Source organism: Podarcis erhardii (genome assembly GCF_964252035.2).
Source record: "Podarcis erhardii genome assembly, chromosome: 4".
Classification (NCBI taxonomy): domain Eukaryota; kingdom Metazoa; phylum Chordata; class Lepidosauria; order Squamata; family Lacertidae; genus Podarcis; species Podarcis erhardii.
Window position 1 is genome coordinate 51,711,117 of NC_138508.1, and position 27,958 is coordinate 51,739,074.

Genomic DNA, 27,958 nt, shown 5'->3' on the forward strand with positions numbered 1-27,958 from the left:
GACGGGAAAGGCGCCGTCCCCCTCCCCTGCTCGAGGTGCCCGGGCGGAGGGAGGGAGGGAGGGTGGAGCCGGAGAACGCGACCCCCCCCACCCCGTCCAGCTGCGTCGCCAGGCTCCCTTTCCCCGCCCCCGGCCCCTTCCCTCGTGGGGGCGAAAGGAAAAGCGGCGAGCCAGCTGTTGCTGCGAAGATGGCGAGCCGCCGCGTCTTCTGGCTGCTCTTCTGGCACTTGGGCTTCCTGGGCTGTAAGTCGCTTCTCTGTCTTGGCCTCTCCTTCCCCGTAGGGCAGCGGCTCTCCCTCTTTCTCTCCGGGGGGGGGGGGAGGGCGCTCAGCTCGCCTGGAAAACCCCAAGTCCTTCCTCGCCTCCGCGCAGCCAAGTTCGCCGCCGCCGCCGCCGCCTTCTCGCGAGGAGCATCTGGTTGTTTTTTCCAGGGAGCGACGCCAGCAAGTGGCTCCCTCTCTTTTCGCTTACCAAAGGTCCACCTCCTCCTGGTAGGGAAGAGCAACCTCGCCTCTCCCAGCTTCTCTGGGCTGTCTCCTCTTTCTCGCTGACTCTTCCTACTAGGCGGTACTGCCGCGAAGCAGAGGACGGGGCTCGCTCTCCGCCGCCCCAGCCGCCGCTCGATTTGATTTGATTAGCTAGGCGGTCCCAGGAGGCAGGCGCACGCGGCGGGGAAGCCGAGGCTTAAAGCGGAGCGGCGCCTGCTGGGGGTCTGTTAACCAGGCAGGGCCGCAGGAGGGCACCGGGGTCAACTGGTGTCAATTGAGAACGCTGCAATCTTAGGATGCTCATTTACCCAAAGCGTTTAAGGTGCATAGGCGTGTCCCTTCACACTTGCCTTGCTTCTAAGCCTGCATGAGAATTGGCTGGAAGGAGACTGCTGTGCACACCGACTGTGGAGTGAGACCCGTGGAATCGGGGGAAAGATAGCTATTATGAAGAAGGAGTTTGGGGTATTTGGGAGATGGGGACCAGGGGCTCTCCACGTGCTTTTGTCCTCCCACTCCCATGAGCCACAGCCAACATCCCCAAGGCCTCAGTTTCCCCAGCCCTATTCAAAAGTGTGTGTTGAAGTGGTTGAAAGCCTTGTTTTGCAGTTTTGAGGCGTAGATATCTGGCTTTATTTTAAAGTGGGATTTCTACTTTGTTTAGGAGAGGGAAAATCCTGTACATTTTTACTTGCAAGTTGGCTCACCTGAGCTCAGTGGGACTAAGTTCTGAGGCAACATGCCTAGGATCTGGCTATAAGACTTACTCCAGGCTGCCTCAGCCTCAGCCCTCCAGATGTTTTTGGCCTACAACTTCCATGGTCCCCAGCTAGCAGGACCAGTGGTCAGGGATGATGGGAATTGTACTCGAATACATCTGGAGGGCCAAGGTTGCGGAAGCCTGACTTATTCCCATTGAAGATTCCAGCTGTGACACACAATCCTTAAGACTGGATTCACTCCACTGATTACTGTGGACTCAGCGTTTTCAGTGCTGGGTTGTAAATCCATATTCACACAAATTGAAGCCCAGGTGTGAACAACTGGAGTGGGGGAAAGCTGTGAAAAGCATGGTCAGGGAACTAACTTCAGTGTACTCTAAGTCTGTAAAGTAAGCACACCTGAAGTTCCACTGAGTTCAGTGGTGCTTTCTCCCAAGTACGTATAGGATTCTGCAGCCATGCACCATGAACCTAAACAGCTCACTTGGGACTAAACCTAGAGTTTAATGGAATCTGCTCTCTGATAAATGTGCCATAGGCGGTTGACTTGGAAGTAAAATACATTGAACAAGTGGGCTGTACATTGGTTGTATGTTGTGTGAAGAAATACAAAAGAGACTCGTGGGCTTGGCAACTATATTATTTATTACTTGACCTAAACCACTGAGCCTTGGGCTTACCAATCAGAAGGTCGGTGGTTTGAATCCGCGCGATGGGGTGAGCTCTGGTTGCTTGTTCCCAGCTCCTGCCAACCTAGCAGTTTGAAAGCACATCAAAGTGCAGGTACAGTGGTACCTCGGGTTAAGTACTTAAATCGTTCCAGAGGTCTGTTCTTAACCTGAAACTGTTCTTAACCTGAAGCACCACTTTAGCTAATGGGGCCTCCTGCTGCCGCCGTGCCACCGGAGCACGATTTCTGTTCTCATCCTGAAGCAAAGTTCTTAACCTGAAGCACTATTTCTGGGTTAGCAGAGTCTGTAACCTGAAGCATATGTAACCTAAAGCGTATGTAACCTGAGGTACCATTGTAGATAAATAGGTACTGCTCCAGCGGGAAGGTAAGTGGTGTTTCGGTGAGCTGCTCTGGTTTGCCAGAAGCTGCTTGATCATGCTGGCCACATGACCCGGAAGCTGTCTGCGGACAAACGCCGGCTCCCTTGGTAAAGCGAGATGAGCGCCGCAACCCCAGAGTCGTCCACGACTGGACTTAATGGTCAGGGGTCCCTTTATCTTTACTAAAGGAATTGTTGAAAGAAATTGCAAAGGGAAAGGTGCACAAAGTGAGGTTTTGATGTGCCTGAAACTGAAACTTTTAAGAGACTTAAAATTTTATATTGCAATTCACAAGATTATTCAAAATGATTTGTGTGCTAAAGCATTTTCTTTTGTATTTCAGAAAGATAATCAAGCATTGTTGTGATACTTAATCTTGCAATTTAAAATAAATTCAGCAGTTTCAGATTCTGTGCTTTTCATCTTTTCTAGAAGAAACCTGTTTTTGAAAATTGAAGTTAGCCGTTTGGGGGAGAGTTGCATGTAGTTAGTTTTGCCTAGGGTTCAAAATAACCTGGCACCAGCACATTAAAGCACATTAAAAGCACATTATTTCCCTCACAGAATTATGGACACTGTAATTTACTCCTCACAGAGCAATTCCCAGCAACCATTAACAAACAACAGTGCCCCAAAGGACTGGTCTTCAACTCGGTGGGTCACAGCCTGATCCAAGGTGGGTTGCAACAGGAGCACTACCACCCTGCAAATGTATGGTAAAAGATTAAGAAATGGGTCCCCAAATGCATGTTTGGGTTAAAAGTCGGTCCTAGGTCTGAAAATATTGAATATATGCTTTAAAGGTATAACAACATCTTCAAACATCCACATCAAACTTGTTAAGGAATCAAAACATTCCTTTTTAGGAAGGTTATGAAACATATGGGGGGGTTGTTTTGTTTTTATTTTTCTTTTAAAAAGATTGTCAGAGCCCCTGAAAGCAAAAGTAGCATGCATGAAAACAATCAAAAGCATGCCCTCAAAGATTATGTTTTTTCTTGATAAATATAACTTCAATGAAGATAAGAGGGGGGAAGTGGAGAAAAATGCCCCACCCAAGAACTGTGTTGAACACAGATAGGTGAAGCCAAGCCACACAGCTGTGAAAACAATGTGTATTGAAATAATGTCGGATATCTGACTAGTATGCTTGTTAAGCTTTAATTCCTGGCAGATTTGGTACTTTGTACTTGTACACTGTAGTGATTTCAAACTGATGTGATTATTGGAAGATTTGATATGTTTCTGTTTTGATGGCTTAATATAATTTTAGAAATTGTTCCCCGTCTGCATTTTCCCTGTCCCAAGATCCTTCCATAAATCAGGATTACACCTATCAATGAAAGATATCTTCCTCGTAGCATTTTTCACACAAGATGCAAATTACTTTGATATTGTGTTGGGAACTGATTTTAATCTCAATTAAGCTTTGTATAGTAAAGAATTGTTCCAGAGCTATTCATTGTTTATAAGCTCAAATTGTACTGTTATGAATCTATGGGTGCAAGACACCCTGAATTCTGGATTAAGTTGGTGTTAGAATTTAATTAAGGTTGGGCTGTTGGAACAGGGAAGTAGCAAAACCTGTGCGTGTTTAAGGTGTGTTTTAGCTGCTATTAATCCTCTGGAATTAGCGTATGTGGAGAGACAATTAACCTAGGCAAAGTACAGAAGTTGTGTATCAAGCCACTCTCTTTAATCCAAGGCAATCAATACAAAGCTAGTTTTGTTTGAGGCAATAACCTGGGGGGTAATGATCCATTAGCACAACAAAGCATCAAAGAACTAGGTGTAAGAATGCAAAGACCAGGTTTTAGGTTAGCAAGTGCATAATAGGTGGGACGTGGCAGGGCAGGGATGATGCTGTTGCCTTTGGAAGAAATTGGTGTCCACTTGGGATGTGATGTTTGAAACCTCCACAGTAGGCACTGGTTTTATATGTGCATAAATAAACCATATATCATAAAGACACCACAGTGGAATGCATCCACTGTGAAACTTGAAACTCCTAGAGCTGTATCTGACTAAGTTCTACTCAGAGCTGTTGTTGGCATCCATCTGTCTCAATGGAGTGTGCCTCCGAAGGTGAAGTCAAACCACTGGAGAATCACAGAAATTAATGGACTTGCTACTACTATTTTTAAGAATGCTACCAACTTGATGGACACTTTCAAATCCTGCCACATATTTACAGAAAAGCCAGGCTGGTAGTTGCCAGGGACGTGGATGCATTGCACTGACAAGCAGTTAACTCTCAACCTCCAGTTTTTCAATGATGGTAATGCTAATAATGGTTGTCAAATACTGCACACTTAAAAGTGCTACATAAATGGTAAGCCAGGATAAGTCTTGCTACATTTGACAGTACTGTAAAGTGCAATTCTCTTCTGCTTTGTTGAGAAGCTTCATGGGCTCTCTTAAATACTAATCCTGAATCTGAACAAAGAAAAGTTCTCAGCATTTTTTGTATTGCCCAGTTTTGTTGCAAAGCTGAGGTAATGCAATCTGCTGCAGTTTCCTGAGTCTAAAGCCCTGCAAGAAAAAAAGCCATGAAGGTTGGGGTTCTTCTTCTTTGTAAGATCCTGGGTCAGCGTGCTAATATTCATGAATGGTTTTTCTACTTTACTGCCTTTGTAAGAGCTTGGAGCAGAGAGCTGCATAGCAACGGAGGCTTCCTTAGAGATTCACCTTCAGCGGCAGGCTCTTCCTTTTGTATAAAAGAAGGGAAGTTAAAAATGCAACAGTTGAGGCCACTTAAAAGTAGCACCGTTAACCCAACAAATGAGGTACAGAGCAAAATGCCGTGCTGCTGTTCGTTTTCCTGTTTGCCTTCCCATTGTTCTGTGTCATCTGTATCCTATCTGCCCTGTGTGTGTTTGCTTTTTGTATAAACAGTTGTTTTTAAAAAGACCTAAATAAGGGCAAGAGGCTTGAGTTGAAAGTTTGCAATTGTTAGCTTACTACAAAAGGTGCCAGTTGATCTTTATCATACAAACATTGCTTTCTGTTTTTAAATTATTATATTTTTTTTAAAGGAAGATTACATGACATTGTTTTTGCATTATTATGTAAAACTTTAAGGGTTTAATTCTAGATTCCAACAGTAGTTCAGGGCACTGCAATGCCTACCGAAGGCAAGCTGTAGCTCCACACTGGAACACATGCTTTGTAAACATATAGTCCCCCATATGTCTCGTTCAAGGATAGCTAATGTAGCTTCCTCAAATGTTGGCAGCAGGGCCAATGGTCAGAGTTGATGTGAGTTGTGCTCCAACAATGCTTGGCAGGCCACATGTTCCCAATTCCTGATGTAGTGGGTGACATATTGGTTGCTTAGTTATTTTATTATTTATTACATTTCTATACTGCCCTTCATCCAAAGATCACAGGATGATTTACAATATAAAAATGCAAAAAGCACATACAATAAACAAACATACAAACAAATACACAACAATACCCATGGTGTAAAAGGCCCTAGATTGTTTAATTAGCCAAAGGCCTGGAAAAAGAGGAATGTTTTTGCCTGGCACCTAAAGATATGTAGCGAGGCTTTGAGAGTCAGCTTGGCTGGAGTGTTTTGGAATCGATAAATTACTGGCTGCCAGTGCACCAACAATTTCTGAAGGGCCCCGGGTTGGCTAGCTTTGCTCTAGTTCGTGGGTAGGTAAACTAAGGCCTGGGGGCGGGATCCAGCCCAATCGCCTTCTAAATCCAGCCTGCGGATGGTCCAGGAATCAGTGTGTGTTTGCATGAGTGGAATGTGTCCTTTTATTTAAAATGCATCTCTGGGTTATTTGTGGGGCCTGCCTGGTGTTTTTACATGAGTAGAATGTGTCCTTTTATTTAAAATGCATCTCTGGCTTATTTGTGGGGCATAGGAATTTGTTCATTCCCCTCCCAAAAATAGTCTGGCCCCCCACAAGGTCTGAGGGACAATTTACCAGCCTCCTGCTGAAACAGTTTGCTGACGCCCTGCTCTAGTTAAAGCATCTTCCATGGTGTAGCTGTAGAAGAGATGTCTGCTGGGTTGCTGCCTCTGAAGAAGCTGTTCTGGGTTTGATGTTTCCAATGGTCTGAGCAGTATAATGTGTACCGAGTCCAGTGTACTGTGTATTGAAGCCAGAGAGCCTGTGTGCTGAAGCCCAGATGGCTTCCATAATCTAGTCAAAGGGTTTCATCAAATACTGCTGTTCCACTAGCACAGCAGACTACCCTAATGGGACTTTTCTCCCCTTTTCTTCAGTTTCCCATGCACCATCAAAATCTGCTCCAAGGAATTGGAGAACTCCCTGCCCCAGAGCAGATTATGAGGTTGTGCAGAGAAGGGAGATGAAAGGGAAACCCAATTGTACAAGTAGCATTCTGCATGCACACACCCACCTCCAAAGTACCTGGGAGGTGTAGCAACCTTGGCAGTGTGTAGGATGGCTGTAGTCAGATGAGGAAGTAGTTCTTCTATCCGTAGCAGTTGTACAGGTGAGGAAATTTTGGCCACTGTATCTTTCCCCAGCACATCATGCACCAACACAAAATTCTTTCCTCTACACAATTATTGTACACCTGATACATTTGTTGTACAAAGGTGCATCAGGGTTTGCAATCTTAGTGGATCTTGCATTCCTGTAAAAAAAAAAAAAATTAAAGACATGATGCATTTTAGTTTTGCAGCCATTTGGACAACATTTGCATTTTTAGGCTTCATAAATTGGCAGCATTTCCAACAACTTTGTTGCTATGGAAATAAACTCTGTGCAGCTCTTACAATAGCAGTGTAAGTCGATTATTTGTAAGACACAAAGCTTTTTTAAAGACGCCTGACCCCCATTTATCTATTCATTGCCAAGAAACAGAAGAGGCAGCAAAAATCTCAAGCCTGGTTCAAAGTTAAGTTTGGGCATTTTTATCCTGTTGATGCTTACCAAAAGAAACTGAAAAATATTTATTCAATCTATAAATCAAAAGCATTATGGGAAGAAAAAGGATCTTTGTGCAGAATCTTCAAAGTTTTCTGTTACTGAATTGTGTCCTTAATTCATAGATGTATGTAGTAATATTGTGCTCAAGGAACTCAGTGCAACTCCCACTGAAAGCAAGCGGTTAATGAGGTTGGATGGGTCTTGAAATCTCAGTTTCTCATTTCACCTCCCCACCCCACCCTGGTTCTGTCTTAAATTCAGTTCACCACATTCCTATATCAGTTGGTGGTGGTTGTTTTTTAAAAATTCTCTTGAAAATATGTCTTTATTTTAATGCACATTTCTCTTAATATACACTTTGCATGCAATTTTGCCTAATAGGGTGTCTTTTTTTGACATTTTCACTAATGTAATGCATTTTATGTACGCTTTGCCCTGATATGCACATTTTTAATACACTTTTGGGGGGTTGATGAACTGCATTGCAAAATTTGCAGGCCTGTGAATTACCAAGGATAGCTGTGCTTCAGTTTACTTGCTCTTTTGGGAAGTGAGAATTGGGTAGATCCAGATTAAAATCCAAACCAAACTGAATTTCTTCCCCATCCTAGCAGTTGATAATGTGTGCTGGTAAAGGTCCAAGCCTGCAAGAACTGTGCACATACATCTCAAGTCCAGGGTGCTTTCTAAATACATATATTAAAAATGCATTACCTTACATGTGATTTTGTGTGTGCATACTGGATTCACACAAAAAAAAATTGTTTTAGCTTTGAAAAGTTCTAGTCAAAATTTCCCCACCCCACCTTTTGCCTGAGCTTTCTTTTTATTTAATTCTCAGTGATGTGTATAAGGAGTCTTTCAGTTAACGTTTTTATAAATGTCTCTGTTCAGAATTCTGGAACACATTCACAGTTCCTAAAAAAGTTTCCAAAGTAACTGAAGACAAAGGTGAAAGTTTGCATGCATCTGTTTTTTCTCCTGAAAATGGCAAACAGTAAACTATTTCAGTACTTACTGGGGTGGGGAAACAGTACTTACTAGCAACCAGCAAGAACAGTAGTAGAAAAAATGCTGACTTTTGAAATATATGTATATTTATTTCCCTCTAATTATACTGCTTATATTATTTAATAGCAGCGGTGGTAAGACTAACTGTAAATTGCATAGTAGAAACACACGTTTTATTTAATGCACAAACACATGCACACATTTCCTAGATTATTTATTAGTTTAAATCAAAGTAGAAAAATGGTGGGGGAGGGGTAGCCAGAAAAATGCTTCATAACTTTAGATGAAAATGTGTAGTCATCTTTAGAAGCAGTAAGCTTTAGATGAATTGCTGGTATTCAAAAAGCCTGATGCATGCAGCCCAGATTGGTTTCCGTGGGACTGAAGTGCAACAAACTTGGCCTGGATCCAAAAGAGCTGTTAGCACACTCAGATGCAGAGTGTCATTAGGAGTGCTTATATTAATATTCCATGTGGAATCACCACACTTGGTATGGTCTGACCTGTAAATGGGAGCGAATCGTAATATTTATGGAAGGGATCTGAAATGCAGCCCCCTAAATTGAAAGGTTCTTAAGACTTTCACCATCCCTATTGGATAATCCTCAATCTTCCCTGAAAAGACCAGAGAATATAATTTCCAGTTGCACAACTTGGCTGTGCAGTTTAGAATCATTGTTGAGCTGTAGTCATAACATGAAAATTATAACCTTACCCTCCCTCTGCCTTCTTTGGCTGGTTGAAGTATTGATGTTGAGAATTGTGCAAAAGGATGTTGTAGTGCAACAGTACAAAAAACTGCTTATCCCTGGTGTTGCTCAGCTGAAACCTGAGTGATTCTTTTAAGGGCAGTTTACCTTTCATCTGATCTGATGTTTAAATACTATAATCCAGAACTGTACCTAGAGTTAAAATACAGTGTACATTTGGCCCTGATGCAGGTGTATAGAAATATGAGTTGCATTTGTAGATTAAAAGAAGAAAAGGACTCTGAAATACATTTGCACATGCATGGTTTAAAAAAACTTAACTAGTTAGTTTGATCTCCTTTGCAGGCAACATGATTTAAGCAAACAGCCCAACTTTATGACTGCAGAGGGCATTTATTTGATTTAAAAAAACAACAACAGTGAATGGACATTGCAATGTAAAGGATTTCTTTTTTCTTTCAGATTATAAAGCGTATGGAATCGTCGTAGAGACAGACACGAAAGATGTTACAGCAAATGAATTTGAGGGTACAGTATGTGTATGACTGTGTACGTCTTATATCAATGGATAAGTGAAAGTCCTGATATGAATTTTAAAAGGCTGTTTGATAAAAGTGCAGTGGAGTGATGCAATGGATACAGCAGCAACAAAATGAAGTTGGATTGTATATATATAAAAAGTAATCCCATTTGTCCCCCTCAGCTGAGTGTCCCCAAATCTATTCTATTTCCAAGCCTCCGGAGCAGATTTTGTGTGCATGTGCGGTGGGGTGGGTTCAGAGAGAGAAGAGCAGGAAGAACTTTGGTTGCATAAGCAGAAGTCCTTGCATAAACAGGGTGACTTTGTTACATACAAACCTGTGGGTGCTTCCAGACAGGTGTTTGGTGTGAAACTGATGTTTCAAGTTTTTTGCAATGTCTATACAATATCATTGGTGTTGAAATGCCAGCCTGTACTTCTCCCTATTTAATAGAGTTGCTTTTCCTGCGGCAAATCCAAATTATTATTATTATTGTTATTATTATTATTATTATTAAAAAACAACAACATAAGGTTGAGATTTCAGAACAACCCTTTTTCGCAGCCCATCTGATCCAGCAGAACATAACAGTTTTTAAAGTTCCATTGATTTTAATGGGTGAAATTGCAATATATGCTTAACCCCATCAGTTGAAACCATTAGGATTTGATAGTGCATGACATGGACCACATTGTAACCACTTTGGGTAAGTTTCAACAGACAAGTCCATACCATTGTTCTTTGGGAGCGTCCCACAAATTACAGAAAAGATTTCTAGGATTATAATATTAAGAATCCAACCAATTTCTGGGGAGGGGGGCAGCCATTGGGAGCCATTGGCCCTAGATTTTTCTATGTCCCACCACACTGCCCGCTACTGAATTTATTTTGCTGGAATATTCAGATTCAGTTTGGCTTTTCTTTTTTGGAGTGTGTTGCTTTTTGTCCTTCTAGGCAACATGCACTGTGGACTCTCATGGTGACTGCTTGCTTCCAATGCTCTGGAGCCCAGGGAAAACGGATTCTCAGAAATCTGTAATGGAGGCATGTTACTCCCCCCCCCCCCCGCCTTAGGGGAGAAACCATTTAGAAACACCCTCTTTTATGTTCTGAATTTCAAGTGATCTAATTTTCTAATCATATAACTTTTTTAAAAAAATATATCACTATACACCTCTTCTTGATTTTAACCCACTCTGCCTAACGTCAATTGTTATACAATACTGGTAAATGGATTATTTGCGTTTGTGTGAGAGAAAGTGAGGCACGAATGCATTTTACAGGGCAAAATGGGGGGGGGTATTCATTAATTATTGGGCATTAATTATAAGGACCTATGCTTAGGACCTACGGTTTCTGAAACTTTTGAAATACAAACAAAAGAACTGGTTCAAGCTGTGAACCTAGGGGGTAGCAAATACGAAAGCTTGGCTCCAGCCCTTCTGAACACATACTATTAATATTCTCTACCAGTGCACAGCCACAGTGAGTGCTCTTTAGGGTCACAATTCATGCAGCGTAAAGGTAAAACCATACAGACTTGGCTGTTGCCCTTCGTGAATGGAATGTGCCTCTGGGAACGCTTCCAGAATCGTCTGCAACATACACAGCAGGGATGGGGAACTTTTTCAACTTGGGGGCCACATTTCCTGCTGGGCAGCCTTCCAGGGGCCAGATGCCAGTGATGGGCAGGGCCAGAGGCAAAAGTGAACAGAATGACAAATGTGAAATCTGTACTTGTACAGTAGGCTAGCTTCTTCACACACTCTCACACCCCTCTCTGTCCTCCATTTGTACAAGCAAGAGGCATAACCAGAATTAAAGAACTTACTCTAGCCCAGCAAAAACAGTGAAGGAAAGTGTGAAGCAGGGCTGACAAGGGGTGTGGCCTGGGGTGTGAGGGTGTGGCTAGGGAGGGTGTGTGAGTTGAGGAGAATCCCAGGGGCCAGATACAGAGGTGTGGAGAGCCAGTGTGGTGTAGTGGTTAAGAGCGGTAGTCTCGTAATCTGGGGAACCGGGTTCGCGTCTCCGCTCCTCCACATGCAGCTGCTGGGTGACCTTGGGCCAGTCACACTTCTTTGAAGTCTCTCAGCCCCACTCACCTCACCGAGTGTTTGTTGTGGGGGAGGAAGGGAAAGGAGAATGTTAGCCGCTTTGAGACTCCTTAAAGGGAGTGAAAGGCGGGATATCAAATCCAAACTCCTCCTCCTCCTCCTCCTCCTCCTCCTCCTCCTCCTCCTCTTCTTCTTCTTCTTCTTCTTCTTCTTCTTCTTCTTTGGCTGCAGGTCTGAGGTTCCCCACCTATAATAGACACACTCCATTGCAGATGTGCATGGATTCATTGACAGAGAGGTCAATACGAAAAGCTAGGCGATGACTCTAAAATCACAAGGTGCCTTTAATATAATGAGAAGAAGCTATAAAGGGAACGTGTACTTGCAATGCATGGAACTCTGTACACAACCCTGTAGAGCTTTGGGTTATTGTCAGAATCACATGCTTTGAGTCTGTTTTAACAATTCATCTGTGAACAAATGTTTTCTCGCTCTCTCTTTCTGTATTTTTCTTTTTATTTCCCGCCCATGTGTGTATATCTCTCTGCATGTTTTGTTTTGTTTGAGTATCTTTATTGGCTGTTCTGCTGTGGACTGCCAAGAAAGGTCACTTGGCATCATTTAGGCTGTTATCCCCTTCCACAGCATTTCCCCTTGCCAGAACAAAATGGGAACTAGTACAGTGTGCCAACTGTAACAAATATAGACGACCTGATGTGAAATAAAGAACATGGGTCCTCTATGGAAGAGTCAGTAATTGTGTTAGTCCTATCGTTTTCTGAGTTAGTGGCTTTGCATTTGCTGTGATTGATTTGAAAGATATTACCATAAATCCACACTTAACGTTTGTCCCACGTTTTCTTCTGTTTGTTCCATGATTTCTAGACACAGGTCTGATGAGTTTTTCTTTCATTCTGCTGCTTTCCCTGGGAAAACCCTCTGTTTACTGCTGAATCAGAACAAACATCAATCCACAGAAAACCCTATTGATGTTTGATTCAGCAGTAAACTGCAGGTTTTCCTGGGGAAAGTGGTGGAGCAAAACGAAAACCTCCCAGACTTATTCCTAGAAATCATATTACAAACAGAAGTGAAGATGAATCATTAGACATTGTACTTCCTCTTGACAGTTTCTTTCTTTGTCTTTTCTGGATTTATTTGTTACTGTTTTTTTCAGAAATATTTCCATCTGTCCTTATCCACATTCCATTTTATCTTTATTGCTAATTCTCTCATCCACACCCTTCTCAGATTTGCATTTTTGTTTTTCTTCTTGAGTTACCACCCATGTCAGCTATTCATTCGTGTGTGTGTGTGTGTGTATCGCCCTGTCATCTACAGTTTAGTGCTTTTATCTTTCTCCCTTTACAAATATAAAAGTTTAGGAACCCTTTTCCCCCCTGGAGAAATGTCAGGGAGAAACCATCTTTGAAAAGGTTTGTTAGGCTGCATGAACAAGAGCAAAATAGCTTCCCTACTGTGCAGATTTGAAATTCTGAAATCCCATATCCCTCCTCTCGTTTTTAATTCTATAATATTAGCAATATCAGCCAAATAAAATATTTGTAAGAATAGAACACAGTGGTCTCGTAACTTTCTTTCTCAAAAGCATAATAAAACATTAAGAAAAGACTACTTGATGCAGGCATTTCAGGAAAGACACCACCTATTCCGCTCAATCAGAACTTCGGAAACAAAAGCATTTCCACTGCTTTGCTGTAGAAGTCTGTCATATCAATGTTGTTTATGATTTCCTGGAGCAGGGTAAGATCCCATCATTAGAACTTCTTTTAATATGCTTTTGAAAGGCAACAAATGTTCTTTTGGGTGGAGTAATATGGGGCTTACATGCACATTGCATGAGCAATATGGGGTTACATCTAATTGATTGAGAAAGTTTCCAAAATGGTCACAACAGTGCATGTGTGAATAAAGTGTCGTGCTACAATTTGCAGGCATCAATAATATAACACAATAGCTGGCCAATTTCACCACCTAACCTTGTAGCTGCTTTTATGCTCAGAATATGTAACTGCAAAGTCAGTAAGTATGTCTTTCATTCTTATTCTTTGAACATTTGCAACATGGAAAGTTGTAGGCGTGAATGAAGAAATGAGACTGTACATGGAGTTAGACTTTAATTATAGGGAGCCAGGCCAGGCCACTGCTGGTACCTGCCATTGTACACACACATCATGTGTGCATAAACAGGGAGGAAAAACTATTGGGTACAAGATCCCACAATTACCTTTGCAGGTTAAGACATTGTGGGTTTTCCCCACACTAATAAACCACAGCCAGGAAGCTAAGAACCTTGGCTTCGCATCATAGTTTGTTTGGAGTCAAGCAAACTAAAATTCTTGGTTCTGACATAATCCTAAACCAGGGATTGTGGTTTGTTGCTCCTGCTTGTGCTAGGAGATGGAGCGAAGTGGGAGCTATCTGCATGTTCACATTACACATTAACCATGGTTTACCATCATGTGTGAACACAGGTAATCAGGGCTGACCCAAGACATTTTGGTTCCTGAGGTGAAGCACAAAATAGCGCCCCTTCCCTGCCTGGGAAGAAGTGGGGAGTGAAGCTGTATATTAAGAACAAGGGGTGAATAAAGATCTACATGTGATCCTTTTCTTGAAGGCCACATCTTCTGCTGTCGATTCTGCTACCTGAGGTGATTGCCTCACCTTTCCTCATGGATGGGCCAGCCCTGCTGCCAATGAATTCCTTCAAATTCCTTGCTTCTTGAGTATCAATCAGCCTTTAGAGATGAATAATCATTATGGTCTTAGTGAGAACGATGAAGACTGTAAAATGCTTGATGATTCACAACTTGTTTAGTGCTCTTGATGTTTAGCTTTTCTGATGTTTAGCAATTGCTTGGCTTCTTTGGATTTATTTTTGTACTACTGTAAACTTAGGGGTGCCTCTCATCCTACATGTTGTGTTTATACAGTGGTACCTCAGGTTAAGTACTTAATTTGTTCTGGAGGTCCGTTCTTAACCTGAAACTGTTCTTAACCTGAAGCACCACTTTAGCTAATGGGGCCTCCGGCTGCTACCGCACCGCCGGAGCACAATTTCTGTTCTCATCCTGAAGCAAACTTCTTAACCCGAGGTACTATTTCTGGGTTAGTGGAGTCTGTAACCTGAAGCATATGTAACCCGAGGTACCACTGTATATGGATTTATTTCTGTAAAATCCCCATGCCACCTGCAGAATCTGAAAAGCTTGGGTCCAGATACAGTGGTGCCTCGCAAGACGAAAAGAATCCGTTCCGCGATTCTCTTCGTCTAGCGGTTTTTTCGCCTTGCGAAGCAAGCCCATTGACGGCTTATCAGATTAGCGCTATTAGCGGCTTAGCGGCTTTTAGCGGCTTTTAGCAGCTTAGCGGCTTAGCGGATAAGCGGCTTAGCGGCTTAGAAAAAGGGGGGAGGGAAAAACCCCCATAGGAACTCGCAAGACATTTTCGTCTTGCGAAGCAAGCCCATAGGAAATTCGTTTTGCGAAGCACCTCCAAAACGGAAAACTCTTTCGTCTAGCGAGTTTTCCATCTTGCGAGGCATTCGTCTTGCGGGGCACCACTGTATCTTAAGAGTTATGCACCAAAATCCTGAATGGGTGCACACTTTGGCATGACGAGAAGCTTGTGCATTCTGTACCCCAGTGTACACACACAAAATGTATATGGACTGTTAATCTGTAGAGTCATTCTACAAAAGTTAGTTCTGAAAGTGTGCCAGTTGTTTGTAGTGTATTCCAACTCAGAGCAGAAACAATGACGTATTTTTCCCTCTGCAGAGGCATTTCTAAGCTGTAAACACAATGAAGGGAAGGAAACTACAAGAGTAGAATGGAAAAAAATTACCAAAACTGGAGTTAAATTTGTCTACTTTGAAGGTTCCTTTGTTGGTAAGAAAATGCTTACATTTATATTTGTGTGTGTGTTTACTGTGCTGCTGAGGGCTTGTGTCCTGCATGTGAAATGTTCCCATGTTCAGGATTGCATGGAGAAATCACAGGATGTACACTGTACATGGGTTTATTTTTTACTGTTCTATCCAATTCTCCTCCCAAGAAGGTCAAGGTGACGTACATTGTTCTTTCCTTCCATTCTATCTTCGCTCAGCCCTGTGAGTTAAGTTAAGCTAGGAGTTACCAGCTGGCCCAAGGTCACCCAGCAAGCTTCCAAGCTGAATGGGCATTTGAACCCGAGTCTCATGGATTGAGCTTGTAGCTCTAGCAGCCATTTCCATGATTGTGACATCACAATCAACCGTAGAAATAGCTGCTGCCTACTTTGCTGAACAAGAGGATAGCCTGTTTGGTTCACATGTTCCTTTTAGTCATAGGCACATTTCTTAAAAGATAAATCAAATAAAATTGATTTGACTGCCTGACATAAGATTTATTTAATTAAGTGACATTCCCTATATGTGTATGTGTTTGTGTGTGGAGTAACTAGTTAACAGAACATACATATTGCATTCTGCTGTTGTAGAGTTCTTGTGTGTCACTGAAAATCTCCCATCCTTTGTTTCAAGGGTTGCTCAAACACTTGAAAGGCAAAGTTGCACATATGTGGCTTTCCTCCTTTTTCCATTCATTTTCCTGACTTTCCTGACTAACCCTTCTTCAAACAGCTAACATCCACACTCAAGCATCCCATTCCATCTGTAGCTTGGCTTACTCTGTCTTGTAGTGCTGTCTGTTGTTGTAACAGTTTTGAGGGAGAAATGAGAAAAAGCATGCATCTCATGTGTGAACCTGCCTTTAAGTCACAAATTAGGTCTTGCACAAAATGGCTCCTCTGCTTTCAGTGGTGTCATTTTGAGTACGCTCTAAGCATCTGTATGGGGGGAAAAATGGGGTGAGAAATTGGGGGATGAGGAATTAAAGGGGGATACTGCCAGCAGTCACAGCCCTGTAGCAGTAACCACAAAACATGTCCTGACAGCCACTAGCTGCTATTTTGCTCTACCAATTTTCCCCCAGAAAAGGAGTAATATGATTACTATATATAGCAGGAGTTGCCAACTCAGTGCCTGGGAGCCATGGCATCCACAGAGGCCTTCATTTGGATTAATGGCATTGATAATAAACAGGGTACTTGTGTCTTTAACAGCTGTATGACTGATAGTGGCTGATAGTTCTCATTTGAAAACATTCTGCTGCAACATATGAAATCTTTCAATGTATCGAAATTGCATGTGAAATATGTGTTTGAGACACCAAATCCCTTAATAAACTAGCTCATATGAATGGAATGTTGGAAGGGTCCTCGGGAGAAAATACCGTATTTTTTGCTCTATAAGACTCACTTTTTCCCTCCTAAAAAGTAAGGGGAAATGTGTGTGCGTCTTATGGAGCAAATGCAGGCTGCGCAGCTATCCCAGAAGCCAGAACAGCAAGAGGGATTGCTGCTTTCACTGCACAGCGATCCCTCTTGCTGTTCTGGCTTCTGAGATTCAGAATATATTTTTTCTTGTTTTCCTCCTCCAAAAACTAGGTGCGTCATGTGGTCTGGTGCATCTTATAGAGCGAAAAATACGGTAAATATCGTGGGGAATGGCAGGTAGAGAGCCAAACTGGCATTGTATTCTGGAAAACCAGTCTTTTTTTCATAATTTGTTTTATACATTTATAAAGCAAACTTGAGGAAGTTCCTTTCTAGCCATTGCTCTCTGTCTTGATTTCTTGATTGTTTTGCAGGTGATTTTAAAAATCGAGGCGAAAGAGTGCAATCAAGCATCCGCATTAAAAATGTGACTAGAAAGGATTCTGGGAAATACCGTTGTGAAATTAGTGCATCCACGGAACATGGACAACAAATAGGGGAAGTTATAGTCTCTCTCTTAGTGTTGGGTAAGAATCTAAACAAAGCTATTTTGAGGTAACACTATTCAGTAGTACATTTCTTCTTACATTTTGTTTGCCACCCGATTACAGAAGGGGTACAATAAAGTATCCAGGGTTTGTGTGTGTGTGTGGGTGTGTGTTTTGTCTTTAAAAGAAACCCTCTGTAAAAATAATGTTTCATTTTATATCATTTTACTGTTATCTGAATGTACACATCCATTGGGCCTGGGATAATTTTTGTTAAATTAATGGTATGAACCAGACTTTAAAGCCAACCATTTTGTAAATAGATAAGTAGCTGGGAACTAATTTTAGACATTCTGAAATAGATTATTTAAAATGTATGAATGGAGTTGTATCCAGAGTGGACTCACTGAAAATACATGAAAATTCATTGATTTCAGTGGGTCTACTCTGAGGAGTAGTATTTAGATGTTAGTTTGATACAACCGATTATATTTTATCTCTAGTTGTGGAAGAGAAAGTCTGGACATAATGCACCTCAGATCAGTATTTTGTTTACAACTAAAGATTATATTACATTTGCTGATTCATTGTTGAAAAATCTTGAACACTGGCTTACATCAAACTTCCGTCGGACAATGCCGGAGGCGAGGAACAGTACGGATACAATGTGATGCATAAACCACTCAGTCTAGCTGCCTTTATTAGAGCAACTTGTGAGCAATAGGCAGGTTTAGCCATTCAGATATTTTACTCTGAAACAGATCATGTCATTTCCTAGTCCCACCAGCTCCCCCTGCTTGTGAAGTGCCCAGCTCAGCTATGACGGGGACAGTAGTGGAGCTACGCTGTAAAGAAAACAATGGTGTTCCTGCATCAAAGTACAGATGGTATAGGAATGGCATTCTTCTGCTGGAAAGCCCAGCATTGCGGAGCATTAAAAAAGAGAGACTTCCTTATATCATGAATGCTACAACTGGAACTCTGGTTAGTGAACCTCTGCTCAATACCACTTATCATTGGACTTTACTTAGCCCAAGAAAAGGTTTAACATTCTGCTGTGGTAGTACTGAGGAAATTCAACATAGTATCAGGACCCTACTGTGTGGTTTGGGGCTTTTTTGCCTCACAGTTTCATAGAGATATAGTAAATAGGACCTCTTTCAGTCACCTTGCATCCTACATGTTGTATATCTTTTGATATATAGCTCAGAACCAGTATGATGCGTTGCTGACTCACCCATAGGATGAGAAAATAGATTGATGAGTATGAGAAAATGTTAGGAAAATGGGATATATTTTACAAAGCGGATATATGTACTTATCTCACCAAATGCAGTAACTGAATTGGCTCATCCACACTTCTGTTTGGTGATTTCTAAGCATGGGTCCAAGAGGTTTTTCTTTTGTATTTCTGCTTTCCTCAGGAAAACCCACTGTTTACTGCTGAATTGGAACAAATTTCAATCTGCAGAAAACCCAACTGATGTTTGTTCCATGAGCACTTCTTATTTCTGCTACACCCCAATTTTCAGAACTGTTTCATTTCTCTCTCCTCCCCCTAAAAAGGTTGAAAGCAGTTTGGCCAAAAATATTGGTGCGCTGGCACTGCTTTGGCCACCCTATCCCATCCCTTAGATCAGTTGTCACTGTCATACTGGACAATCATTTTGCATTCTGGAAAACTGTGACATACAGTCATTGGTTTTCAAACAGCTTAGTTCTCGAACATTTTGGCTCCTGAACATCACAAACCTGGAAGTGACTGTTCCAGTTTGCAAACTATTTTTGGAAGCCAAACATCTGACGGGGCTTCTGCGGCTTCTGATTGGCTGCAGGAGCTTCCTGCAGCCAATCAGATGCCGCACTTGGGTTTTGAAACATTTTGGAAGTCGAATGGACTTCCGGAATGGATTCCATTTGACTTCCAAGGTACGACTGTATTCTAAATCCACTGCATTGATGATGTTGGTGGTGGTGGTGATGATGATGATAATAATGATAGTAATAATGCAATGGCATAATGTACTAGAAATGTTGTCTCAGTTTTGACTGCTCATTCCCATTTTTTTGGAATATTCTACTTCTTTCTCTCTCTTTTTTTTTTTTTCAGCTATTCAATTCCGTTTCAAAGAATGACACTGGAGAGTACTACTGTGAAGCTGACAATAAAGTTGGACAGCCTCAGAAATGTTCTGTAAAGCGAATGCAAGTTGGTAAATGTCAAATTCCAATGTGACCAACCAACCTTGAGATGAGAATGTCTTAATTACAAGACAGAGTTAGGAAACTAAAATGTGTTAGTTCACCTTCCAACTTCAAACTCGGTTATGTGGCACATCTATAAAGGCCCAGTTTGGATGATTAATAAAACGAGAAAATATTTTAAGCAATAAATAAATAAATACATTTTACAGGACATTGCCACAATTTAAAGTAGGTTTTCTTGAAAAAATATACTGGGGGGGACCCAAGAGGGCGGCCTGCACCTAAACCGTTCCCTTAAATAGGCTAGGAGTGGGCTGGTCACAGCCCCTAAACCCCTGCCTCTGATTGGCTTAGCTGGAGCTGTCTCCCCCAGCTGCACCACAAGATGGCGGCCTCCACGGATCCAAGTGGTCAGTGCAGGACCATTTTTAGAAAGAAGGATCCAGGGTAGTGAGGATTGCAACTTGAAATGCCTTTAGCTGCACCTTTGCAGATGAAATGCAGGGAGCATATAATATTTTCACTAACTTCAGTTCCTGGACCAGCTGTGTAGAGTGATTATCTGGCCATAGTTATTGTAGTTTAACAAACCGTCACTCTTCCCAGGGCTCTACCATGCCCTATTTGAGAGTGTATATATATATCATGAATATTGCCGTCTATACTCAACCTCCAATTTGAAATTATATTTGTTTTGCTTTCCATGCTAGATGACCTTAATGTAGGTGGCATCATAGCTGCGGTGGTCATTGTGGCTTTGATAATAGCTTCCTGTGGTCTCGGGGTATATTATGCACAAAAGAAGGGCTACTTTTCAAGTAAGTGAAACTTCTTCCTTCCCGGATTGATCAGTAAGTTCCTGTGCTTAAATATTTATGAACTGTGTGGGGTTGTGGGTCGGCAGAAGCAAAGGTGGTTTCGGAGCAGAGCTAGCACACCTGGAAGGGGGTGATAGGAAGGAGGGTGGTGGAAGGGAGTGATAGCAAAGTAATGGAAGGGAGTGATAGGAAAAGGGGGTGATAGGAAAATAAAAGGAAAGACAACTTTAGTCTTGGAAATAACAGCCGAACCAGATGCCAGAAAGCGGTACTTCTGGTCTGCGTTGAAAGCTAATGTTTTTTCCATGTGGATGGATAATGAACAGTTCCTGTAAATAAAAGATGCTGCCCTTGTAATAACAGAGAGTTGGAGTCAGCGTTGCATGTTCTGTTTTCAACCCAGTTTTTATTAGAGGGTGGGTAGAGAACTTATGATATACAATCTTCTGAGTCTTTATTGGAAGCCTCTATTTTTTTTTAACCTTTAAGCTGGTGGCAAAATGTCTAAATATTGTGATTTCCCTCAGAAAATATAGAATTGCTTTCTGACCCCTCCCCCTTTTAACAACCTTGGGTATTTTACATTTGTGGTGAGATTCAGCTAAGTTTTATCCAGGGTAGGCCTACTAAAATTAATGCTCCTAACTTAGTCATGTTAATTTCAGTGACTGTACTCTGAGTAAAACTTAGCTGACTCCCTAGAGCCAGCCCGCCCATGAGGCAGGGTGAAGCAGCTGCCTCAGGTGGCAGAAGCACAAAAGGCAGCGTCCCACCTGCCCCACCACTCCTGGTACTTGGTGTTGCCATTTGCCCACCCTGCCCCTGGGGTGGAGAAGATGAGTGTCAAGGCATTGTGGAATGTTTTTCCTCTTGCCAAGTGTTGGCAAGGGTGGTGTTCCACCACCAATGGAAATCGGAGGGGGAGCACAGCGGCAGGGGGACAAGAGGGGCGCATTCCCATTTTGCCTCATGTGGCAAAATGGGACAGGCTGCCCCTGTGACTACCATTCAATAACAAACAGTCATGGATTGGAGTACACTAAATCTTAATCTACACTAGACTGCAGAATTTTACCTCGATGGATTTTTCACATGGTGTTGAATTTAGGTACCATTTAAAGCCAAGATACCTGCAGCCAGTTCAGGCATCACTGCAATGGGCTGGGACACCTTTGTTGGCAAATGCTCCGGGGGGGACGGGACGGCAGACCCCCAGTACCTCCGAGCATCTCCCAGTAGGCACGTCTCTGGAATGGCATGTCCCTTCACTCCAGAGTGCCCCTCTGTGACACTTCTTATATGAAAAGCACACACAAGTCTTCTGGCATCACACAGCAAGAAGATAGAAACATCCATAGATCTAAACTACGCTTTATTCACAATATATACAGAGAATCCATAAGGACGTCTGTGCCCTCCAAACTCTGGCAGAAACAGAAAGCATACAGCAAAAGTGAAAGTACAGTCCAATAACACTCTCAGATGGAAGAGATAAGACAATCTTCCGTTTCCACACTCTTCTCAGACATCTCATGTGATTTATACTAATCACACTAGCCAGCATCGGCCACGTAAAATCCTAACAACCTATTTCCATGGTCTTCCTTCATGCCAGTTGGCCTATAACCGTATGGAATATCCACATGGGAAATAAGATCAATGCAGCTCCCAGCAAAGAGATTTATACCTGGCAATATTCACATGGAAAGGAAATTGTTGTTTTCACAATGGTTGCTGTTCTCTGTATCTGATGTTACTGGCGCAGTGTGGGACTGAAGCCTGGGACTCCCAGCTGCTGCTGAAGTTGTATATGAGGTGGGCTTAATGCAACCGAGTCAGGTTTAGTACATTTCCACAGCCATTGTAAAAAGCCATCAGCACACAGAATAGACAGCAGTTTCTCGTGGGTTCATTTGCGATATGCAACGAAATATATTTCAGTTTTCTAAAAGCCAGTCAGTACATGTAGACAATATTTCAGTAAAAGCTCAAACACCATGGTTTCTGCCCTGTTATATCACATTGCTGATTTTTGAATGCAAGTTTTGATATGAAATTTCTGCAGAATTTGATTAACCAGCTCCCTCTGCTGGGTAACAATGAGAGTGCATCTCCCTGTCCCCCAAATATATTTTTCTTTCTTTAAAATAAATGTTTTATTTTCCCAGAATCAGGGTTCATCCACATTCCTCTTTGCCCCGTGGTTTCTAGGCATGGGTCTGAGAGGTTTTTCTTTCACTAGGAAAACCCGCTGTTTACAGCTGAATCGGAACAAACATCAATCCACAGAAAACCCAATTGACGCTTGTTCCTATTCTACAGTAAAACACGAGGGACAAAATAACCATCTAACTGAACAGTGAGCTGTAAGATAGGATCATTTTTTGTGCTAGGAGCAATTAAGAGGAAGTCAGGCATCTTCAGATCCCACTTAGACCAAATAATTAAGTAGCAATTTATTGACTATATATTACTTAGTAATTTAGCAATAAATTATTACTTAGGAATTTCTTGGCAACTTATTTTGTAAGGTGTTTTGTACGTATTGCCCTACGTACTGTGGAATTCTTTTTTAAATATAATGAACTGACATGCCTTCCTTTGTATCATTTATAGAGTGCAGCATGGTCTACAAAGAATTGTTTTAGAATCTTTATTTTGTTCACACATGCAGCAACCTAGTGAGGCACTTTGTGGGGCACAGGAGGTAGTGACTGAACATCTAGTCACAAGGCCACATCAGATCAGGCAGCGAAGTAAATTACAGATCACATAATATAATTAGCTTCAAATGATTTAACCACATCTTTCTCACAGAGAAAGGAGGAAAAACATAACCAAACTACATAAAAGGTGGGTGAATGTATGGAAACCCCTTGCTTTAAATGGTCTTAAATATAACTTTTATTAACACTTAGCTGGGTGATCTGATTGGGAATATCTGGTAAACCTGATGTTTGTCTGAAAGTAAATCTCTGCGAGATCAGAAGGAAATATGTGATCATATATTTATGGCAGTTGTTCCAGAGACTGGTGTAAAGTGTGCAGTTAGGCAGTGTGCAGTATGGAGAATGACACTTGTTTATCTTTCTTTTCCTGTTTTTTATCCCCCAGAAGCACATTCTTCAGCGTAAGTATATTTATTTTCCTTTCTGTTTGCCACTTTTGAACAGCTGAAACATTGACTATAGTTGCAACTGTTGATCCAAGGATCAATAGTTCTGCACTATTGTGCAGAATCCCTTGCATTAGTCATATCGGGTCAGATCCAAACTTCTCCTTCCATCCACAGGTGATTTTTGATCCTGGATGGAAGGATCCTTCTGACAGTAGAGAGCGAGGAGGCAACTTTTGCCAATCCCCCTACAGCGCCATCTCCCACAGTTTCGCTTGTATGTCTGCCTGTTACAACTCCCTGAAACATTTCCTCAGAAAGCACAAGGGGCTGTAGGGGGTATGGGGGGAAAACTCCCTTTCCCCCTTTTGCTAGCCGGAGCAAAATCTGGATCCAAGCCATTTCATTTCCTAGCCTATAATAGCTAAAGCTGGGCTCAGTTGGCTAATATTTTAAGAGGATTCCGGTCGCCCATTGGCTACTAGTTTGAAGAAGCAATAAGGAGGCCTTGAACAGTCTTCCCTATAAAGGATTGCACTATAGAACCATAGAGTTGAAAAGAACCCCAAGGGTCATCTAGTCCAACCCCCTTCTCTGAGCAGACTCACTGAAACCAATGGATCAGATTTAAATGAGTGTATTCTCAGTAGAACTAAATACTGTATGCATTCAGTACTTCCCTCATTGAAAATGTACAAGGCAATTTCTTTCAAAGTTCATATGTATATATGCCGATATTTTCTTTGTTAATAAGAACACAATGCAACAGTTACTTTTGTTACAAGGTTGGTAAAGCAATATTGTCTATATTTTGAAACCCATGTAGCAGACGTATCTGGATAAAATTACTTATGTTTAAATAAAAAATAGTATAGGGTTTAATTCAATTATAGTATGATTTATAATGTGATCTTGTGGGTATTGCTTCTGTAACAGTTAGACAAAAATTAATTGAACGTTAAGCCCCAAATTTAGAAATAATACGATTGACTGCTTACATGCAGGCAAATTCCCTGTGATGGGGAGCCTGTGGCCCTCCAGTTCTTGTTGGGACTCTATACTCTCACCGTCCCTGAACCATTTGCCATGCAGGCTGGGGATACTGGGAGTTGGAATCCAATAGCATCTGCAGAGCCACAGGTTCCCTTATCTTTGCTCTAAGCACTGAATCCAACTTTTTAAAATAAATAAATATCCAAGCAAATTCAGTAGAAAGAAGAATGTATGGAAAACAAAGCTCTATATAAGTAAGGTGCATGAAATGCCCAGATCTAACAGTATACTTTCTCCCACTTTTGTTTTGCTAGCAGGAAGAACAAAGCTGCAAACAGTGAAAAGGTGAGCATTCTGTATCCATGCGGTAGTGACACTGGCAAGATTAATTCACCCATTATGTCTGCTTCAGGAAGGGTGGAGATAATGTACATTCTCATGCCACAACTCTAAAGTACAGAACGGCTAAGAGCACAGCTATTCACCCAGACAGCATGGTAAACTGGACTGCACCAATTCAGATGCAGGGAACAAGGAGGGAATCATCTTTGAACGCTCTTCCGTATAAAAGTGTCCCATAAAAAGGTGGCTAGCATATTAGGGAAGAAAACTATGCTTGGCTACTATTTACAGAAAGTTGTTTTGAATTATGTCCCACATAATGACCCATCTGACCTGGTAGATAATAGCAAGAGATGCATCAGGTTATTTCTGTTGGCATCTTACTCAGCTGTATGCTCCTCTATACATTATACCGGTAGTTATGGAAAGGAGCATTTGCCAGAAAGAGGCTATTTCCAGCAGTCTTGTTACATAGTGGATACATACCAGCTCTCAGGAAGGTGCATCTCCATCTAGTGGCAAGTTCATGAATTTCTATAGCCTTACCCAGATTACATATTAAATACTGTTCTTTTCCTCCACTCCTGAAAACTTGTAGGATCAGTATTAACACACAAAGCAGTGGTAGATGGCAGCCATACTAATGTTTTTCACACTGCATGACACCGTGAGAGCTGGCTAGATAGGATGGTTTTCACCAAACTCCCTTCTACATATAAGATCAAGGGGGGTGGTAATTGAGTGGGAATCAGGCTGTATGCATGGAGGAAGCTTTGTTGTTATTATTTACCATCATAGTGACAGAATAGAACCACTGAAATGGCAACAAGCTTAGGATACAGTCCACATTGAGGTTTATTCAGCTGATCTCATGCTCAGGTGGGGATGCATGGATTAAAGAGTGTTTGCTTCACATACGTGAATCAGCTTGTAGAGTTCTTTTCACAATGATATGGATGACACAGAAAACTCTTAAACCAGGGGTGGATAACTTGTGGTCCTGCAGATGTTGCTGGACTTCAGCTCCCATCAGCCATGCGGATGGAAGTTGTAGTCCAACATTTGGAGGGCCGCAGGCTTAGCTACCTCTTATGTAATGCATAGGACCTTCCAGATGTCTTGGACTCCAATTCCCATCAGCATCAGCCAACATTGCCCATAGCTAGGGATAGCTGGAGTCTGCACCATGTTTGCTACTCCTGCTGTAATGCTATGTGGGGTGTTTTCATAATTATTGGTGGTGAATGGATATTAGTTCAAAACCTTTTACTGCAACTATCTGAATTATCTCAACCGTTCTTCTTTCTGTTCCTTAGGATTTCAAGCACACCAAGTCCTTTGTTATTTAAAAGAAACCCACCCTCTGAGGAACACCAAATGAGCATTTGCTGGAGCGGAATATCAAAGGGATGCTTGGACTCTATTATATAAATATTAAGAGTGGTACATGCAAAAAATAAACCAACGGCAAAGCCAAGGCACTATTGCTAAAAGCTGAAGACACACGATTGTCAAAAGTTGTTTTAACGTAGTTTGATAGTGCTTTTCTAACCTGGTGGTTGTAGATTACGCAATTGTAAGGGGTTTCTTACTGTGTAATGTCCCCAAAAGGATAGGAGAGGAGGTGATGAAGTGCACAATTCTAGTCGCCACATCTCAAAAAGGATACCTTGCAACTAGAAAAGGTGCAACCAAAAGATCAAAGGACTGGAACAACTCCTCTATGAGGAAAGGTGACAGATTTATAAAATTGTTGAGGAAGTGGCTGAAGTACGCCCCCTCCTCGTAACTCCAGAACTTCTGTGCCATCCAGTGAAGGTAACCGGAGAGTCTGAACAGAGAAAAGGAAATAGTTCTTTACGCCAGACATAGATAATAACTTGTGGGTTTTGCTGAGCGCAACCAGTTTTGATGTCTTCAAAAGGGAGCTATACAAACTCATGGATGATAAGAGTTAGAATTGGCTATATACTCTTTTATGATGCGAGTTGCTTGGGAGTAAGTGGAGAGGACAATTGCCTTCATGTCTTCCTTGTGGGCTACCTAGAGGTCTCTGGCTGGTGACTTTGGGAAACAAGATACTGGATTATATGAAGCCAGCCCTCTAGGAAGAACTGTCAGGAGTAAGTAGCCTGATCTGATCATTACTGTCCTTGGCTCCTTTGGGAAGGACAGGATATAAATTTAGTAACTTAAATAATTTAACTATTCAGGGCCAATATTTTGGGCTGGGGCATAGATGCCTCTAAGGAAGATTTGTCCTTTTCTCCATTGTGCAGGTCAAGACAACTGCAACTGCTACCATACTTGTTAATGTTAAGGTCATAATTCTACCATCAAGCCAGCAAGCGGGCTGTGGGAAGAACTGCAGTAGGAACAGTCTTGACTTGTTGACCTTATTTTCTCTACTCCTGCATCCTGGTCCAGGATAGCTAGAACCTCAAAAGACATCATGTGTAGAATGAGGGAGGATTTTCCCCTGTTCTAGAGCAGAAGATCTACATGTGATGTCTTGCCCATGTGATGTCCAGCCTGCTTGTAAGCTAACTTTAAAGTCCTAAATGGCAGAAAGGCAATATATGAATCAGTCAAATAAAGAGCTCTGCAGTTTAAGAGCTTTTTACTCATAATTTTTGTGGAACATGATAGGTTCCACAGCCAAGATCAGAAAAATATTGTTCGAAGCCGTTTTTGCCTCCACTATTTAAATGTCTTGACTCTTTCAGTCTATCTAAACAATAACAAAATTATGCAGGTATAGGTCTGCTGAAGTGTAGTGCATTCTTACCACTGCTCATTTTTCACCCCTTAAACCCTATTTATGATTTATTTTCTGAAGTCTGTACATTTTGCCTGAGAAGAAATCCTTTTCACCATACAATGCTAACGAATGCCTTAATGTTTTTTTTTATAAAAATCTATTGGATGGTATTATAAATAAATCACATATGCTTTGTTACTAGTGTGATCATGATGCTGATGCTTAAGACAAAACATGGGTATGAATGTTAGGTTTCTTAAATAAAAAAAAAGCAAGACAAATTCCTAAGCCGGATTCTCATCTCCACCCAAGAACCTTAAACCTCACAGCTGGCTATAATTTATTGCCCTAACTTTGTTCTGTCAACATTGTTAGCCTCACCATATTATAAGTATCTTATCAGAGATGTGAGAAATGT

The 27,958-nt window shown here is 41.7% G+C and overlaps 1 protein-coding gene across 3 annotated transcripts; it reads left to right on the forward strand.

The window, feature by feature from the left end:
- JAM2 (junctional adhesion molecule 2) lies at positions 1-27,738 on the forward strand. 3 transcript variants are annotated; one of them, XM_081859432.1, is made up of 10 exons: positions 10-243; positions 9,366-9,431; positions 15,282-15,392; positions 17,193-17,345; positions 18,085-18,290; positions 19,417-19,519; positions 20,222-20,329; positions 23,444-23,459; positions 24,752-24,782; positions 26,096-27,738. In XM_081859432.1, the coding sequence occupies exons 1-10, from the start codon at positions 189-191 to the stop codon at positions 26,126-26,128; spliced, it is 882 nt and encodes a 293-aa protein (XP_081715558.1). In that variant the 5' UTR covers positions 10-188; the 3' UTR covers positions 26,129-27,738. The 3 variants fall into 3 exon arrangements, with proteins under 3 accessions (XP_081715557.1, XP_081715558.1, XP_081715559.1); XM_081859433.1 differs by having other exon boundaries at positions 11-243; positions 24,755-24,782; XM_081859431.1 differs by lacking the exon at positions 26,096-27,738 and having other exon boundaries at positions 1-243; positions 24,755-26,089.
- The last annotated feature ends 220 nt before the right edge of the window (positions 27,739-27,958 follow it).

Excerpts from the sequence above, each read along its gene's own strand:
- JAM2 (XM_081859431.1), top strand. The coding sequence starts at position 189 with ATGGCGAGCCGCCGCGTCTTCTGGCTGCTCTTCTGGCACTTGGGCTTC. Across the intron at positions 244-9,365 it reads GCACTTGGGCTTCCTGGGCT|ATTATAAAGCGTATGGAATC; the intron begins GTAAGTCGCTTC and ends TTTTTCTTTCAG. Across the intron at positions 18,291-19,416 it reads ATGCTACAACTGGAACTCTG|CTATTCAATTCCGTTTCAAA; the intron begins GTTAGTGAACCT and ends TTTTTTTTTCAG.